Raw genomic sequence first — 16,078 nt, forward strand, 5'->3', positions numbered from 1 at the left:
TGGGGAAAGGAGGCTGTGCAGTTGCAGCGTCGCTCAAGTCGTAGGAACTTTGATATCTGTGGGCAGATTGCTCGTCTCATGCAGGATGAGAGACACAAAAGGGACATGCAGCAGTGCCATGCTAAGATCAAGGAGCTGCGGCAGGCATACCAGAAGGCAAGGGAGGCCAACTGTTGCTCTGGTGCAGCACCAAAGACATGCTGCTTCTATAAGGTGCTGCATGCCATCCTAGGTGGTAACCCCACCACCAAGAGCCCTATGGACACATTGGGCTGGAGGCAGCGGCCAGTGGAGGCAACCCTGAGGACCAAGTGGTGGATGAGGAAGTGGAGTTGGAGAAGCATGTGGGACATGCAACAGAGTCATCTGGTGGTGTGTCAAGCCAGTATCTGTTTTTGACTCCGGAGGGGTCTAGCCAGACCTAGCACTCTGGCTCACATGAAGCAGGAGAGGCAAGCTTTGGTAAGCATGTGTTTTGCTTTGGTACTGCACAGCGATAGGAGATTGAGGTCTCATTTACTTTGTTATATGATAGAGAAGGGATAAGAGAGAGAAATTAACAACAAAGCCTATGCAGCTATGCACTGGGGACCCTGTGGAAAAGTTTGTTAATGTACACTGGGATGTCTTGGGAATCCTCCACAGGACACTTTCATGTAGGTACTCTGCAATCCTCTGCCAAAGGTTCCTTGGCAAAGCTGCCTTGTCTGTCCCCCTACTCCATGCCAGCCGGCAATTATTTCTGCAGGGACCAAAGTAGCATACAGGTGAGCAGCATACGGACCTGGTCTGAAACTGCACACGTGCAGGAGATGCACCCTTGCATCCTGGGTTACCCTCAGAAGTGAGATATCAGGTTTGATTACCCAAGCCTGTGGAAAAAGGTGCCAATATTCAGAATATTCTCCCTAGGTGCATGTAGTGACCCTCTTCACAAACCATATAGTTAATGAAAAACTCAGGCTGGATAGCCTGGAAAGGAGATGATAATAGAAGAACAAGAGTGGATGATAAAGCTATTGGAGGGCCAGACAGAGAGGCTCGAGTCCCTCATAGCGCTGCAGTCTGAGCACATCCGTGCATGACTCCCTCTGCAGCTAATACAGAATGTCATTCCATGCCCTTTCCAAACTCCCCCAACACATTCCCTGCATGTTCCCGTTCCATCGCCATACCCCTTGCACTCCACCCGGAGAGCTTGGTTTCATGATGAAAGCTGGAGTTACACACAACTGGAGAGACTTAACCGAGAGACGCTTCCTCGTTGCCATGTCTGCAGTTTGGGGAAAAAAAATAAAAAATTTTATCCTTTAATTAAAGTGTAGTCTTTGAAACAAAATGAGTATTTGTGTCATGCACATGGTAGTTCCTGCCTATAGCCACTGTATTTGAATTTTAGCAGCAACGTTTGCTCACTGGAATTAAAGCTCAGGAAGCAAGCATTGCAGTGGTCATTCAAGGTGGCAAATAAACAGTGTCTGTCTGAATGCATCACATAAAAACACATTACTGTGCCTCATTGTCAAAATGCTCCTTCAAAGCCTCCCTGATTCGAAATAGCCCCACATTGAGCCCCTCTAATTGCCCTGGTATCTGACTGCTCAAAATCAGCAGCCTGCCAATCCACCCCAGTGCTCCAGCCCTGGGGAAACTTTTCCCCCTTCATTTATAACAAAGCAAATGTTATGCAGAGCACAGCAGACTGCTATGATCGTTGGAATATTTTCCTCATTGAAGTCTAACCTGTCAGAAAGGCAGTGCCAGCAACCTTCTAATCTGCCAAAGGCACATTCAGTGTTCATTTGCTACCTGCTGAGCCTGTTGTTGAAGCACTCCTTGCTACTGTCTAGGTTCCCAGGGTAAGGTTTCATGAGCCACGGGAGCAAAGGGTTGGCAGAGTGGGCATTGCACATCCCCCACTGGAATCTTCTGGTCTGGAAAGAAAGTTCCAGTATGCAGCTTTCTATACAGTCCAGTGTTCCTAAAGATGCGTGCATCATGCACTTTCCTTGACCAACCCACATTGATGTCAGTTTGATCTGGGACCAAAATTGGGATATGCGTGCGATCTATCACTCCACTGCTGTTAGAGAATCCCATTGCTGCAAAGCCATCAATTATTTCCTGCACATTACCCAGAGTCTTAGTCTGTTGTGGCAGGGGGCAATTAATGGCTTTGCACAGTTGCGTCACCGCAGCCCCTACGGTGAACTTTCCAACTCCAACCTGATTCGTGACAGACCGGTAGCAGTCTGGATTTGCCAGCGTCCACACAGCAATTGCCATTCGCTTTTCCACTGTGAGGGCAGCTCTTATTCTGGTATCCTTGCACCGCAGGGCAGGGGCGACCTCCGCACACAGTTCCAGGAAGTTGGCTTTGCACATCTGAAAGTTCTGCAGCCACTGCTCGTCATCCCATACATGCATCATGATGCGATACCATCCCTCAGTGCTTGTTTCCCAAGCCCAGTACCAACAGTCCACCTTGTGCAGCTGCTTCGTGAATACCAGCTGTAATCTTGAACTGTTTCTTTCCATTGCACACAGCAGGGCAGGCACCACAGATTCACTTTTATTCCCTGCTCATGAAATACTGCAGGACCAGCTGTGTTGCATTCATAATGTTCATCACCAGACTAGTCAGCAGTTCAGGATCCATGCTTTCAGGCAGAGATGGCAGGCACACAGTTTACAGAGGCTATTCAAAACCGGCGCAAAATGAAGTCGGAAGCCCGTGGAATGATGGGACGGAAATAACTGCATCGTGAGATGGTGAGCATTCCCCCATGATGCACTGCAATCCGCTCCCAGATCTCCCAGCAGCAGAGGGTGGCTGGTTACACAGTGGGATAGCAACCCATGATGCAATGATCTCTCTGTCAGTGCCAGAGCACCAACTATGGATGCGCTCCACTGACACGAGTGTTCTGTGGACGTGGACAACTGATGTAATTACAGCAGCATATGATCATCAACTTAACTCTGTAGTGTACACAAGGCCTTAGTAAATAGGTTTCAGCATCAATTAGAAGATGAAGGGTATTTTCTCAGATATTTAGTGATCAATTCTTATGTGGCAGAAATGTTTGCTCTAGCTTTTCAACAGAACCACAAATCAAACTGAATGTTGCAGAAATTTGTTTATTGTAATTATTCTCATAATTATGGAAATGCTGGATTCTGAGTGTGGAGCTGGACAGCCTACCTAGATTGGGCTGGATTCATCTTTGAAAATGAGCCAGCTTTCAGGCAAGGCTGAATGCACTGAGAACTGTTGATAGTATGTGGTTAAAGGAACACGAGCCAAGACTCAAAACCTGCCCTGGCAGGAAAAGAGCAACCCTGCTTTGGGTAAGTCAGACTGTGAGCTTTCATATGTAACCAGTGCAGAGATGAGACAGGAGTTCTTAGATGCAAGAAACGTTGGCATTTTGTTCATTGCAAGCACTAGTAGAGTATTCCCAACCCCAAGTACAGTGCTCAAAAATCATGAGCTTGTTAAATATAATAAATACGGGTTATTTTCATTTAGCTTTTGGGTTTGAGCCTTTTGGGTGCACCTGACCCATGTTTTCTAGCTTTCTACATAGCCCTGATGGCTCGAAATTTGGTGGTTGTGTTTTTTTTTTTTAAATGAAAGCTGAGATTCTCGTGTAATAACATGACTCCAGGAATTGAGGGTTTAAGTAAAATACCAGATATTGTAAGACACATGAAAAAAAATCACAGGAGTGAGCAACACTGCCTTTTGTACCAAAGTATCTCAAATTAACTCTAGTTTGAATAATGTACGGATCTTTAAGATTTCAATGTTTGTTCTTTTTGGCATTAAAAGGTTAAAGGCTAATAGCAAGACCATTACTGACGTTCTGAGGATCGCCTGGCTCTTTACCTAATTCCGTACATTTAGTATTACAAATATCTATAAAAATAATACTGTTCCATACAGCAACTATGAAGTCTACTATTTATAGTGCTGAAATTGTGCTGTACGTATAGTAAATAAGAAGAGTAGTTGTTAATGGCTCCCAATCCCGCTGGAAAGGTATAACAAGTGGGGTTCCGCAGGGGTCTGTTTTGGGAGCGGTTCTGTTCAATATCTTCATCAACGATTTAGATGTTGGCATAGAAAGTACGCTTATTAAGTTTGCGGACGATACCAAACTGGGAGGGATTGCAACTGCTTTGGAGGACAGGGTCAAAATTCAAAATGATCTGGACAAATTGGAGAAATGGTCTGAGGTAAATAGGATGAAGTTCAATAAAGATAAATGCAAAGTGCTCCACCTAGGAAGGAACAATCAGTTTCACACATACAGAATGGGAAGAGACTGTCTAGGAAGGAGTATGGCAGAAAGAGATCTAGGGGTCATAGTAGACCACAAGCTTAATATGAGTCAACAGTGTGATACTGTTGCAAAAAAAGCAAACATGATTCTGGGATGCATTAACAGGTGTGTTGTAAACAAGACACGAGAAGTCATTCTTCCGCTTTACTCTGCGCTGGTTAGGCCTCAACTGAAGTATTGTGTCCAGTTCTGGGTACCGCATTTCAAGAAAGATGTGGAGAAATTGGAGAGGGTCCAGAGAAGAGCAACAAGAATGATTAAAGGTCTTGAGAACAAGACCTATGAAGGAAGGCTGAAGGAATTGGGTTTGTTTAGTTTGGAAAAGAGAAGACTGAGAGGGGACATGATAGCAGTTTTCAGGTATCTAAAAGGGTGTCATCAGGAGGAGGGAGAAAACTTGTTCACCTTAGCCTCCAATGATAGAACAAGAAGCAATGGGCTTAAACTGCAGCAAGGGAGATTTAGGTTGGACATTAGGAAAAAGTTCCTAACTGTCAGGGTAGTTAAACACTGGAATAGATTGCCTAAGGAAATTGTGGAATCTCCATCTCTGGAGATATTTAAGAGTAGGTTAGATAAATGTCTATTAGGGATGGTCTAGACAGTATTTGGTCCTGCCATGAGGGCAGGGGACTGGACTCGATGACCTCTCGAGGTCCCTTCCAGTCCTAGAGTCTATGAGTCTATAAGAAGGTGGCACCCAGAATTGCAATGTATTTATTCTGCTGGAAACATAATTGAGTGAACTCCATAGGAAGCACCACAGTTGTGGTCGCATGGTGTGTAATACGGCTTGTATTATGCCTTTGATCTTCAGAGGTCTGCACACACCTTACTTGACTTGAGCAAGCCCACTGAGGGAGTTGTGTGCATACTCCGTTAGATCCCATCTGTTCCTCTGGTATGCACATGCTCACACAGCTGCAGTAATAATGCTTGAACTTTTCTTTCACTGTATCTAAGATGCTACTTTCTGCATCAAAATGTCACACCCATCTCCTTTCCATCTGCCCTATACACTGATGACTGGGAAGTATTAAAAATGAAGAGCCACCATGGGCTTGAATTGCCAAAGTGGAAACATTACAAATATGTTGCTATCAACATTTACATTAAGGAAACCTCAGGTACAGAGAGGCTAAGCCAGGGGTGGCCAAACTGAGTCTGAGAAGGAGCCAGAATTTACCAATGTACATTGCCAGAGAGCCACAGTAATATGTCAGCAGCCCCCCATCCTGCTCCCAGCACCTCCCACCCACCGGCAGTCCTGCCAATCAGCACCTCCCCCTCCCTCCCCACACCTCCCAATCAGCTGTTTCGTGGAGTGCAGGAGGCTCTGGGAGGAAGAGGGGAGGAGCGAGGGCACTGCAGGCTCAGGGGAGGGGGCAGGAAGGGGTGGACTGAGGGCAGGGCCTGTGGCAGAGCCAGGGGTTGAGCAGTGAGCACCCCCAGTACATTGGAAAGTTGGCGCCTGTAGCTCCAGCCCTGGAGTCGGTGACTATACAAGGAGCCGCATATTAACTTCTGAAGAGCCGCAGGTGGCTCCGGAACCACAGGTTGGCCACGCCTGGGCTAAACCATTCATCATGTGGATTCTAGCAGGTGTGATGGAGGTGCTGCTTCATAATAAAATGAAAGTAAATGAATTACACTTCTTGCCATCAACTAATTGATTTTCAGAGACAATGTTCAAGAGTCAAAGGAGCTCAAAGCAGAACGGAATGTCCTTGTCTATGTATCTGTTCCCTAGCACTGAAATACATGTGGGGACTTCTCCTTGCGAGACTTCTGGAAAACCATTTTTGTTCCACTTCATTATTCTGTGTTAAGAACTGACAGGATATGTTGGATATATTTAATATTCATTACACATTAGCTGGAAAGAAAACTGAACGACTCTCCTATCCACCTCCAAAGCTGCCAGTTTTTCAGGCTTAATTTATTTAGTTGTTGCACTTGTTGAAAAGTAGTATACTTGTTAAGAATCAAATTCTCCCTTCTCCTAAGCATGCAGAACTCCAACTAAAATAAATGAGACGTTGCATGGATTTATCTGGGACTAAAATTTGTCTCTGTATTTCTAATATACTTACTAGGTGCATGCTACTTTTTTCCATTCGTTTTCATTGTAAGGCAGATGTCATTTTTTCAAGGCTAAACCACAGTGACTGTTAAGTGAACCTGTGTGGAATTTGCCTCTGCAGGCCCTGTCAGTAGATAGGATTAATTTGTTATGGACTTCTGAGTTCCTGTTATGACATTCTCACTGTCCGATACACAGAATGAGCTGGTTATTTTTAGCTCCATTGTAGTGGTAGGATGTTTTGACAATGTGGAAGGAATATTATATAATTAAAGGAGAAGAATTGAAAGGTTCAGAAGGATGGAATAAAGCACAAGTATATAATGTAATCTGATTTTTTTTTGTCTCTTGCCGCCCCCCAGCTTTTGCTTTCATGCTTATAATTAAATATCTTTAGAATTAGACAAGTTTTAATGTCAAGCTAAGGTGAAACTAAAGTGCTACAGTACCTCCTTTAAGGTTTATGGGGGTGATTTACACAGCACCTAATAGATTTACGAGCACAGATCTCATTAGCTTTCAATGGGATCCTTCCTCCTCAGCCCCTTAGCTGATGTTGAAAATCTTGTATCGTGTCTTTGCTTAATTCATTTGCTTAATGCAGGTTGGATATGTGCATATCATGCTAGGCTGCTTCCATATGCTCAGAGGAATACAAACAAAAGCCACAAAATGTGGTCAAGCACCACTCTTCTCTCTGAAGTGCAGTGACATGGCAGTATTCCTAATATCCATTGGCTAATGAGCCCTCTAGGGACTATGGCGCAATATCTCTGATGACCTGAGAGAGAGAAAATATCCATATGGTATGAAATGAAGAGCTTCCTCTCCAGAAAAGCCAATAGATTATATGTATATTAAGGAAGGATGATAGGAGAAAGAATTTAAAGAATAATAGTTTTCTTTGTTTACAGATTTGAAACATATATTCAATGGGGTGAGGCTCATGCTAGGACACTTTTAAAAACTATGGTGAATGGACTTAGCCAAAGTTTGTTTGCATTGCACCAGGCATTAATATTTTGTACATGCTAGATTTTGTTTAAGTGAGGTAGGGGTAGTTTTACAGAACATCTCAGCTTCCATTTAGGCACCAGAATAAATGGCCAGCGGATATCAAGCACAGGATGTGGAGCACTCTTGCACATCTGGCCAGATTTGTAAGTGTTGAGAGAATTTTGAAAATCTGGTCCCATGTGCTTTATGGAAAGTAGGCTCCTTTAAAAATCACAGCCTGGGTGTTTGAAAAGCCCACTTGATTAAAATGCATTTATGTAATTGCTGTGAATTGCACATTAGCAATTAAAAGATTTGCATCTGAAAATTTGCTACGTTTGTAGATCTAACGCACAAGAGTGTTATGTATCATTACTGTTTTGGTTGGTTGGTTAGTTATCTGATAATAGGTAAAATAATTGCATGCAATATGTGGCCATTTTGTGAATGAGGTAGTTGTCTACATCAGGGGCTATCAAATTTCATTGCACCGTGACCCTCTTCTGACAACAAAAATTACTGAACAACCCCAGGAGGGGGAACGAAAGCCTGAGCCTGCCCAAGTCCCACCACCACAGGTGCGGGAGGAGGGGCAAAGCCCGAGCCCCACTGCCTTGCGGGGGTGGGATGTGGGGAACCAAAGCCCCATGGCTTCAGCCCAAGGCAGGGGGCCTGTAACCTGAGCCCCAGTGCCCACATCTGAAGCCCTTGGGTGTCAGCTTCAGCCCCAGGCCCTAGCAAGTCTAAGCCAGGCCTGGCAACCCCATTAAAATGAGGTCCTGACCCACTTTTGGATCGTGACCCACAGTTTGAGAATCTCTAGTCTACAGAAATTCAATGTGGACAGAAGGGCACATTGCTTTTCACAACAGCAGAAGACTAATTAGCATTTAAGTTGATTCTCCGTAAGACAGCAGCATTTATCAGAGCTTTTGATATCTGGCTTGCAATTGCAAGCATAGCAATTCTATAATGGAAGGTTTGTATTGCACAAGATTTTTTGTGGCTGCCCATTAGTGAACCTGAGTGCATGCAAAAGCTGTTATGAGTCACCTAATGCAAGCTGTCCATTCAAACGCAGGTGTTTTAATTTTTTCAAGGGAAATAAACAGGAATGCTAATGAGCATTTACATAGTACTTTTGATCTGTGGACCTCAAAACACTTTATAAAGGTGATTAAGCATAATTTTACAACTGGGAAACTGAGGCACAGGAAAGTGAAGTGACTTGCCCAAGATCATATAGCAGCTTAGTGAGAGATCTGAGAAAAGAACTCAGATCTCTTAACTCCCATTTCAATGTCTTCTACAGTGAACCATGTTGCCTGTTTGATTTCTGATTGCATTTGGTGTTAGTGCTACATACTTCTTGTTTCTTTAGATCAGGGACTGGCAAACTTTTTGGCCTGAGGGCCGCATCAGGTTTTGGAAATTGTATGTAGGGTTGGTTGGGGAGGGGTGTGTGGCCCGGCCTCCACCCCCTAGCCATCCCCCCCAGCTTCTGGTCCCCTGATGACCCCCCGCCCAGGACTCCTGACCCATCCTAATCCCCCTGCTCCCTGAACACTCCCCCCACCAGAACCCCTGCCCCTGACTGTCCTGCGCCACCCCATCCAACCCCTCCTCTCCTTCCTGACTGCCCCCCCCAGGACCCCTACCCCATCCAACCACCCCTTCTCCCTGTCCCCTGACTGCCCAATGCCACCCCATCCAACCCCCCCTCCTTCCTGACTGCCCCCCCCCAGACCCCTGACCCATCCAACTACCTCTTCTCCCTGACTGCCTCCGGAACCTCTGCCTCTGACTGCCTCCACCACCCCATCCAACCCCCCCCTCCTTTTTGACTGCCCCCCCACGCAGGACACCTGCCCCCATTCAACCCCTGTCCACACACACCCCCCGACCACCAGCCTGAAGTCCCCTGACCTCTATCCAACCCTCTTTGCCCCCCGCTCCGTGCCCCCTTACTGTTCTGCATGGAGCACTGGTGGCTGGCAGTGCTGCAGCCGCGCCACCCGTCTGGAGCCAGCCATGCACCGTGCAGCATAGAGCACCGGATCAGGCCAGACTCTGCGGCTGCGCTGCCCCAGGAGCTCGCAGCCCCGCCACCCAGAGCATTGTGCAGGCAACGCCGTGAGCTGGGGCTGCGGAGGATGGGGAACAGTGGGGAAGGGGCCGGGGGCGAGCCTCCTGGGCCAGGAGCTCAGGGGCCGGGCAGGAGGGTCCTGCGGGCCATATTTGCCCACCTCTGCTTTAGATGATACTTAGTTCTTTGACCATTTAAAAATATTGGTGGTTAAAGAAGCAGTTGGTCTCAATGAGACCTTTCTACACTGGACTCAGATTTTATATAGGAATGATGGACTGGGTGCTAACAAACCCGTTAGCAATTAGGTTGGTTTTGTTAAGCTATCACATGCTTCACTGTGACTAGGAAACTTTTTCCTCCTCTACTCTTACACTGTTGTTCCGTTAACAGCCATTTTTTTTATTGGTTTGCAACATACTTACAGACAGATTGTATTTATGGCATTTCAGGATTCACTACTGGTAATAGAAGCCTTTAAATCAGGGTTCGAACCACCAGGAGATATTGACTTTGAAGACTTCACTCAGCCAATGAAACGCACTGTCTCGGAATCCAGCCTTTCAAATTCCAGATGGGATGGAAAATCTGAACCCAAGCCTGGCAGCAAATCCAAGGGCAAATTGTGGCCATTCATCAAGAAAAATAAGGTACTGACTTGCAGACTTCCTTTCAGTGTCAGTATGTTTGTAGCCTTTAACGGCTTTCTTGTTTAGTAGTCCTGGCAATTTAATTTAAGACTTAAAAAAAAACCTGAACTTTAGTTTCAGAAAACTAATAACTGATGTCCTATTATGGTGTGTTTTGTTATAGTCTTATTTTGTTGTTTACTTTTAAGATATTTTTATTTCTATATAATTTCTTAAAGTGTGTTGCTCTTTGTTTATTTACCTTTTTAGTTGTCTTTTTGCCATGGTCCATTTGTTTCTAATTCAGATCTGGAATTGTATGCGTTTACACAGTGCTGTGCATGCTAACTAACTCTCTTACTTTTGGGCAGCTTCACTCCAGTATTCTGATACTTCTAAAACTCTCCTCAGCTTTTTATATTTGCGTTATCATCTCAATCTGTACCATGGGTACATAGGGTGACCAGACAGCAAGTCTGAAAAATCGGGACGGGAGTGGAGGGAGGGGGTAATAAGAGCCTGTATAAGAAAAAAAAACCAAAAATCGGGACTGTCCCTATAAAATTGGGACATCTGGTCACCCTATAGGTACAGCAGTTGGGGAACCTGGAAGTGGGGAATGACTGTAACTCATCTTTTCACAACACATCTAACCGAGCCTTTACAGTACAGCTGATTTTTTTTTAACGCACTATTATCATTTATATCCATTGAACTCTTCTCTCCATTGTCATATTTTACACCAGGATGCATGGCAACATTTATCTGGGATTATCGGTCTGTATCAGGATGACTAGACAAATTCTGCTCTTTGTTACACCAATGCAAAACCAGAAAACTCCATTGATTTAGCCTCATTTTCTGTTGCGCTTCTCCTTCCCTAGCCATTGACAGCAGTTGCAAAGTGAGAGCAGAACATTAACAAATCAGAATGGTACATTCGCTGATGTAAATGATTGCCTGAAATGCAGGGCAAGAGAGAATCAATTCCTCTGGTGCTCACACTCATGTAACCAACAGCAGAATGTGACCTAACACCTCTCTTGTAAATTGGTAGTGTAATTTTAAAAAGATAAATGTGGTTTGCGTAGAGCAAGGTGACTAGAAAGCAGGAAGAATGAGGCTTGTTGTTTTCCGGATAATAGAAACGCTACTGGGCACTAAAGTACCTTCCTAATTTGATTGGTGTAAATTCAGGTATTTGAAAGATCTGTACATGTGCGTCATTCTGACTGGCCCATAGAACTAGCACAGAGTAACCTATGGGAATAGAGTTTGCATGTAAGAGTCTGCATGAGCTTTCTGTCAAATTATTCCGTGTTATTTTTTCGTTGCATTACTTACTAAAACTCCCATTTTTATCACATTCTTCTTTTAACACAAATCTCGAACACTGTTTTCCCTCCTTCTTTTTTGAACCATGGCTTTAAATATTTAATTATTTTGTTTTTAATTGCTTTTCGTGGACTTTGAATATTGTTTTTGATGCTTATTTTCGTTTTGTGTTTTATCTTTTTATTTTGGTTTTTTATTCTGTCACTTCTCCATCTCTTATACGTAGCTTATGTCCCTTTTAACATCCCCCCATCAGCCCCCTCCTCCTCCCCCTGCCTCTGCCTCACCCTCTGCTGTTCCCAACGGCCCCCAGTCTCCCAAGCAGCAAAAGGAACCCCTCTCCCATCGCTTCAACGAGTTCATGACCTCCAAACCCAAAATCCACTGCTTCAGGAGCCTAAAGCGCGGGGTAAGTTCTCCTCTGGATACTGCTTGCTGTCTGTCTTTCTTGCGCTTTTATTGCACGTTCTGTTATGTAAAATCTCGTTTTGTGAATGAAGCCATTGTGTTTTACCATAACATACAGACAGACCTGAGGAATCCAATGCTATAAAGTCATTTGCAGTCAAAACCCCCACAACAAAACCTCAAAAACAGATTCCTGTTTGAAATGACCAGTTCCTTTTGGACAGAAGTTCACTTCCCTTTTCCCAAAGGTGGACGGAGACATGTAATATTAAATAACTCTTCACACAGAGACAAAATAAGTACCTCACCGAGTAGCACTAGGGCACAGAGAAGTTAAGTGAGAGTTTGTCCAGGATCTCACAGCCTGTAGAAGAGCTGGGAAAGAACACGCTCCACTCTGTTGGCCCATGCTGCCTCCCCCAGATCCAGGAGCATGAAGAATTGTACCATGATATTTCTAGATATGCCTTCCAGATGTTTCCCATTGAGCCTGCAGAATCCGTTGGATTCTGGACTGACTTTCTTTCCCCATGACTGAGAAAGGACATGCACTATTTAGAATTCCATGCCATATGTAAGAACTTTACACCTCTATGCTCGGGGGCTACAGGACACATACACCTCTACCTTGATATAATGCTGTCCTTGGAAGCCAAAAAATCTTACCGCGTTATTGGTGAAACCATGTTATATTGAACTTGCTTTGATCCACTGGAGTGTGCAGCCCCCCACCCCGGACCACTGTTTTACTGCGTTATATCATCTAAATTTGTGTTCTATCGGGTGACATTATATCGAGGTAGCAGTGTATAAGATTTCTTTTAAATAGCTCTGGCAGAATGTCAGATGTTGCATTGTGGTGCTGCTGCTTTGCGGTATGCTACCGGTGCAAAGGGGCCCAAAAGCAGCTGCCATTGCCATGTGAGTTTCACTCCAGTGATAGGTCAGTCCTTCAGTGATGTGGCGCTGTTGTTGCAGATCCTGTGCTCCTGTCCTCCTTGCTTCTAGCAAAGTGGACATGGCCAGGTCTTCCTGCACCCAAGTGATCCCTGCCTGACATATTGGCCTTTTGATGTCATTGGCAGCAGGCATAAATTAGAGGCCCTCTGGCTCTCTCACTTATTCCAGGCAGCCAGCCCAGATTGTGTAAACCACTGTTGCGCTGTGCTCTCCTCACCCAAAGCCAAGAACCTGGGCTAACATATATATGTGCACACAGCTGCTGATGTTTATAGAGCTGTATACACACAGGCACCTAGTTAGATACCTGGAGAGAGAGAAACAGATTAGGGCTGTCAAACAATTAAATTAATCGCACTGCTAAACAATAATAGAATACCATTTAGTTAAATATTTTGGGATGTTTTCTACATTTTCAAATATACTGATTTCAGTTACAACACAGAATACAAAGTGCACAGTTCTCACTTTATATTTATTTTTTATTACAAGTATTTGCACTGTAAACAACCCCAAAAGAAATAGTATTTTTTCAATTCACCTAATACAAGTACTGTAGTGCAATCTCTTTATCATGAAAGTTGAATGTAGAAATGTAGAATTATGTAAAAAAACCCAAAAACCTGCATTCAAAAATAAAACAATATAAAATGTTGGAGCCTGCAAGTCCACTCAGGCCTACTTCTTGTTCAGCCAATCGCTCAGACAAACAAGTTTGTTTACATTTACGGGAGATAATGCTGCCTGCCTCTTGTTTACAATGTCACCTGAAAGTGAGGACACATGTTCTCATGGCACTGTTGTAGCTGGCATTGCAAGATGCATTAAAGATTCATATGTCCCTTCATGCTTCAACCACCATTTCAGGGGACATGCGTCCATGCTGATGACGGGTTCTGCTCAATAACAATCCAAGCAGCGTGGACCGACTCATGTTCATTTTCATCATCTGAGTCAGATGCCACCAGCAGAAGGTTGATGTTCTTTTTTTGGTGGTTTGGGTTCTGTAGTTTCCGCATCGGAGTGTTGCTCTTTTAAGACTTCTAAAAGCATGCTCCACACCTTGTCCCTCTCAGATTTTGGATGGCACTTCAGATTCTTAAACCTAGGGTCGAGTGCTGTAGCTATTTTTCGAAATCTCACATCAGTACCTTATTTGCGAGTTGTCAAATCTGTTGTGAAAGTTTTTAAAATGAACATGTGCTGGGTCATTATCCAAGATTGCTATAATATGAAATGTATGCAGAATGCGGGTAAAACAAGGCAGGAGACATGCAGTTCCCCCCCCCCCCCCCCCCCGCATCCCTACCAAAGGAGTACAGTCACAAATTTAATTGACACATTTTTTCAACGAGCATCATCAGCATGTAAGCATATCCTCTGGAATGGTGGCTGAAGCATGAAGGAGCATATGAATGTTTAGCACATCTGGCATGTAAATACCTTGCAACGCTGGCTACAAAAGTGCCATGCGAATGCCTGTTCTCACTTTCAGATGACACTGTAAATAAGAAGCAGGCAGCAGTATCTCCCAACAATGTAAATAAACTCGTTTGTCTTATCGATTGGCAGAACAAGAAGTAGGACTGAGTGGACTTGTAGGCTCAAAAGATTTACACTGTTTTGGTTTTGAGTGCAGTTATGTAACTAAACAAAATCTGCGTTTGTAAGTTACCCTTTCACGATAAAGAGATTGCACTTCAGTATTTGTGTGAGGTGAATTGAAAAATACTATTTCTTTTGTTTATCATTTTTACAGTGCAAATATTTGTAATAAAAATAATATACACTTTGATTACAATTACAACACAGAATACAATATATCTAAAAATGTAGAAAAACATCCAAAATATTTAATAAATTTCAATTGGTATTCTATTGTTTAACAGTGCAATTAAAACTGCAATTAATTGTGATTAATTTTTTTAATCACGATTAATTTTTTGAGTTAATCACGTGAGTTAACTATGGTTGATCAACAGCCCTAAAACAAATAGAACTAGACAGTAAAACAGGCCTGATCCTGCAAATGCTTAGTTGTGTCTGTAATCTTTATTCACATGATTTCAGTGGACTACTTGCAGGAGCCTGAGTCTGTATTTGTAAATTGATGTTTAGGATATTTATATTGAGCTAAATATTATTCTCATTATAACTCTTTGTATATACAGCTTCTGTAAATTTTTTAAGCTTCACATTTAAGGCAGAATGTTCTTCCTTTGAAAATTAAGACATGTCTGTTATTCTACCATGTTGTGCCATCAATTTTTAAGCGTGCTAAGAAGTGGATGGCACAGTATAGCCCTTGGTTATTAGGTTATTTCATAAGGATTATTTTCCTTTCTAAGCCTAATAGAACAGTATAGAAAGCAGCTATAATAGTTAGTTTTCAGGTTTTTTTTAAAGCAAGCTGTCACAATAAGGAGGTAACTGGATATAAAGGGCCAAATTCTGCTCTCCACAGGGAATCCCATTGATAGTTTGATCCAGAAGATGTAATTCAGTAAAGCTGAAAATGATCTATATAGAGACCTTCTTTGTAATTACATGATGTTGAGGTATTTGGAGAACTCCAGTGCCACCCGTATCCTAATCACTGCATCTGGTTACAAAGAGTAAATAATTGAAAAAAAAATCTCTTAAATAGCATATAAAAAAGAATATTACGTTCTGTCTGAGAACTGCCATCTTATAGATTCATAGATTCTAGGGTCAGAAGGGACCAATGTGATCATCTAGTCCGACCCCCTGCACAAAGCAGGCCACAGAACCCTACCCATCTACTTCTATAACAAACCCCTAACCTATGCCTGAGTTATTGAAGTCTTCAGATTGTGGTTTGAAGACCTCAAGCTGCAGAGAATCCACCAGCTTGACAAGATTACAGTTCAAAGTAGTACTAAAAAATTAGTTTCCCTGTCAAAAACCACTGGAAATTTGAAAGTTTCAAAGTTTTTCATAAAATAAGTGCAAAATTACAGAACTTCCGTCACAAGAATATTTCCTAATGACTTCTGAGGGGGAAGCTCATTCTTTCAGTTCTACATTGGAGGCTCTACTTGTAGGGGTATCTCTGAGACAGCTGGATTCTGATAGGCCTGCACAGGTTGAATAGCACTTTCTTCCGAGATTAGCTCAAGTGATTTAAATGTAGGGTGACCAGATGTCCCGATTTTATAGGGACAGTCCCGATTTTTGGGTCTTTTTCTTACATAGGCTTCTATTACCCCCC

General features: G+C 43.4%; 1 protein-coding gene across 21 annotated transcripts in view; it reads left to right on the forward strand.

The window, feature by feature from the left end:
- FNBP1 (formin binding protein 1) overlaps positions 1-16,078 on the forward strand; it is a 153,822-nt gene that overhangs the window by 109,003 nt on the left and 28,741 nt on the right. For 10 of the 21 annotated variants that reach the window (XM_050926111.1, XM_050926113.1, XM_050926112.1 and 7 more), the window contains exons 9-10: positions 9,967-10,164; positions 11,705-11,887. In XM_050926111.1, the coding sequence (XP_050782068.1) occupies positions 9,967-10,164; positions 11,705-11,887 (381 nt within the window). The remainder of the gene's footprint in view (positions 1-9,966; positions 10,165-11,704; positions 11,888-16,078) is intronic. The other 11 variants (XM_050926129.1, XM_050926130.1, XM_050926132.1 and 8 more) reach the window with 3 other exon arrangements.

This window comes from Gopherus flavomarginatus, chromosome 17, assembly GCF_025201925.1.
Source record: "Gopherus flavomarginatus isolate rGopFla2 chromosome 17, rGopFla2.mat.asm, whole genome shotgun sequence".
NCBI classification, from domain to species: Eukaryota; Metazoa; Chordata; order Testudines; family Testudinidae; genus Gopherus; species Gopherus flavomarginatus.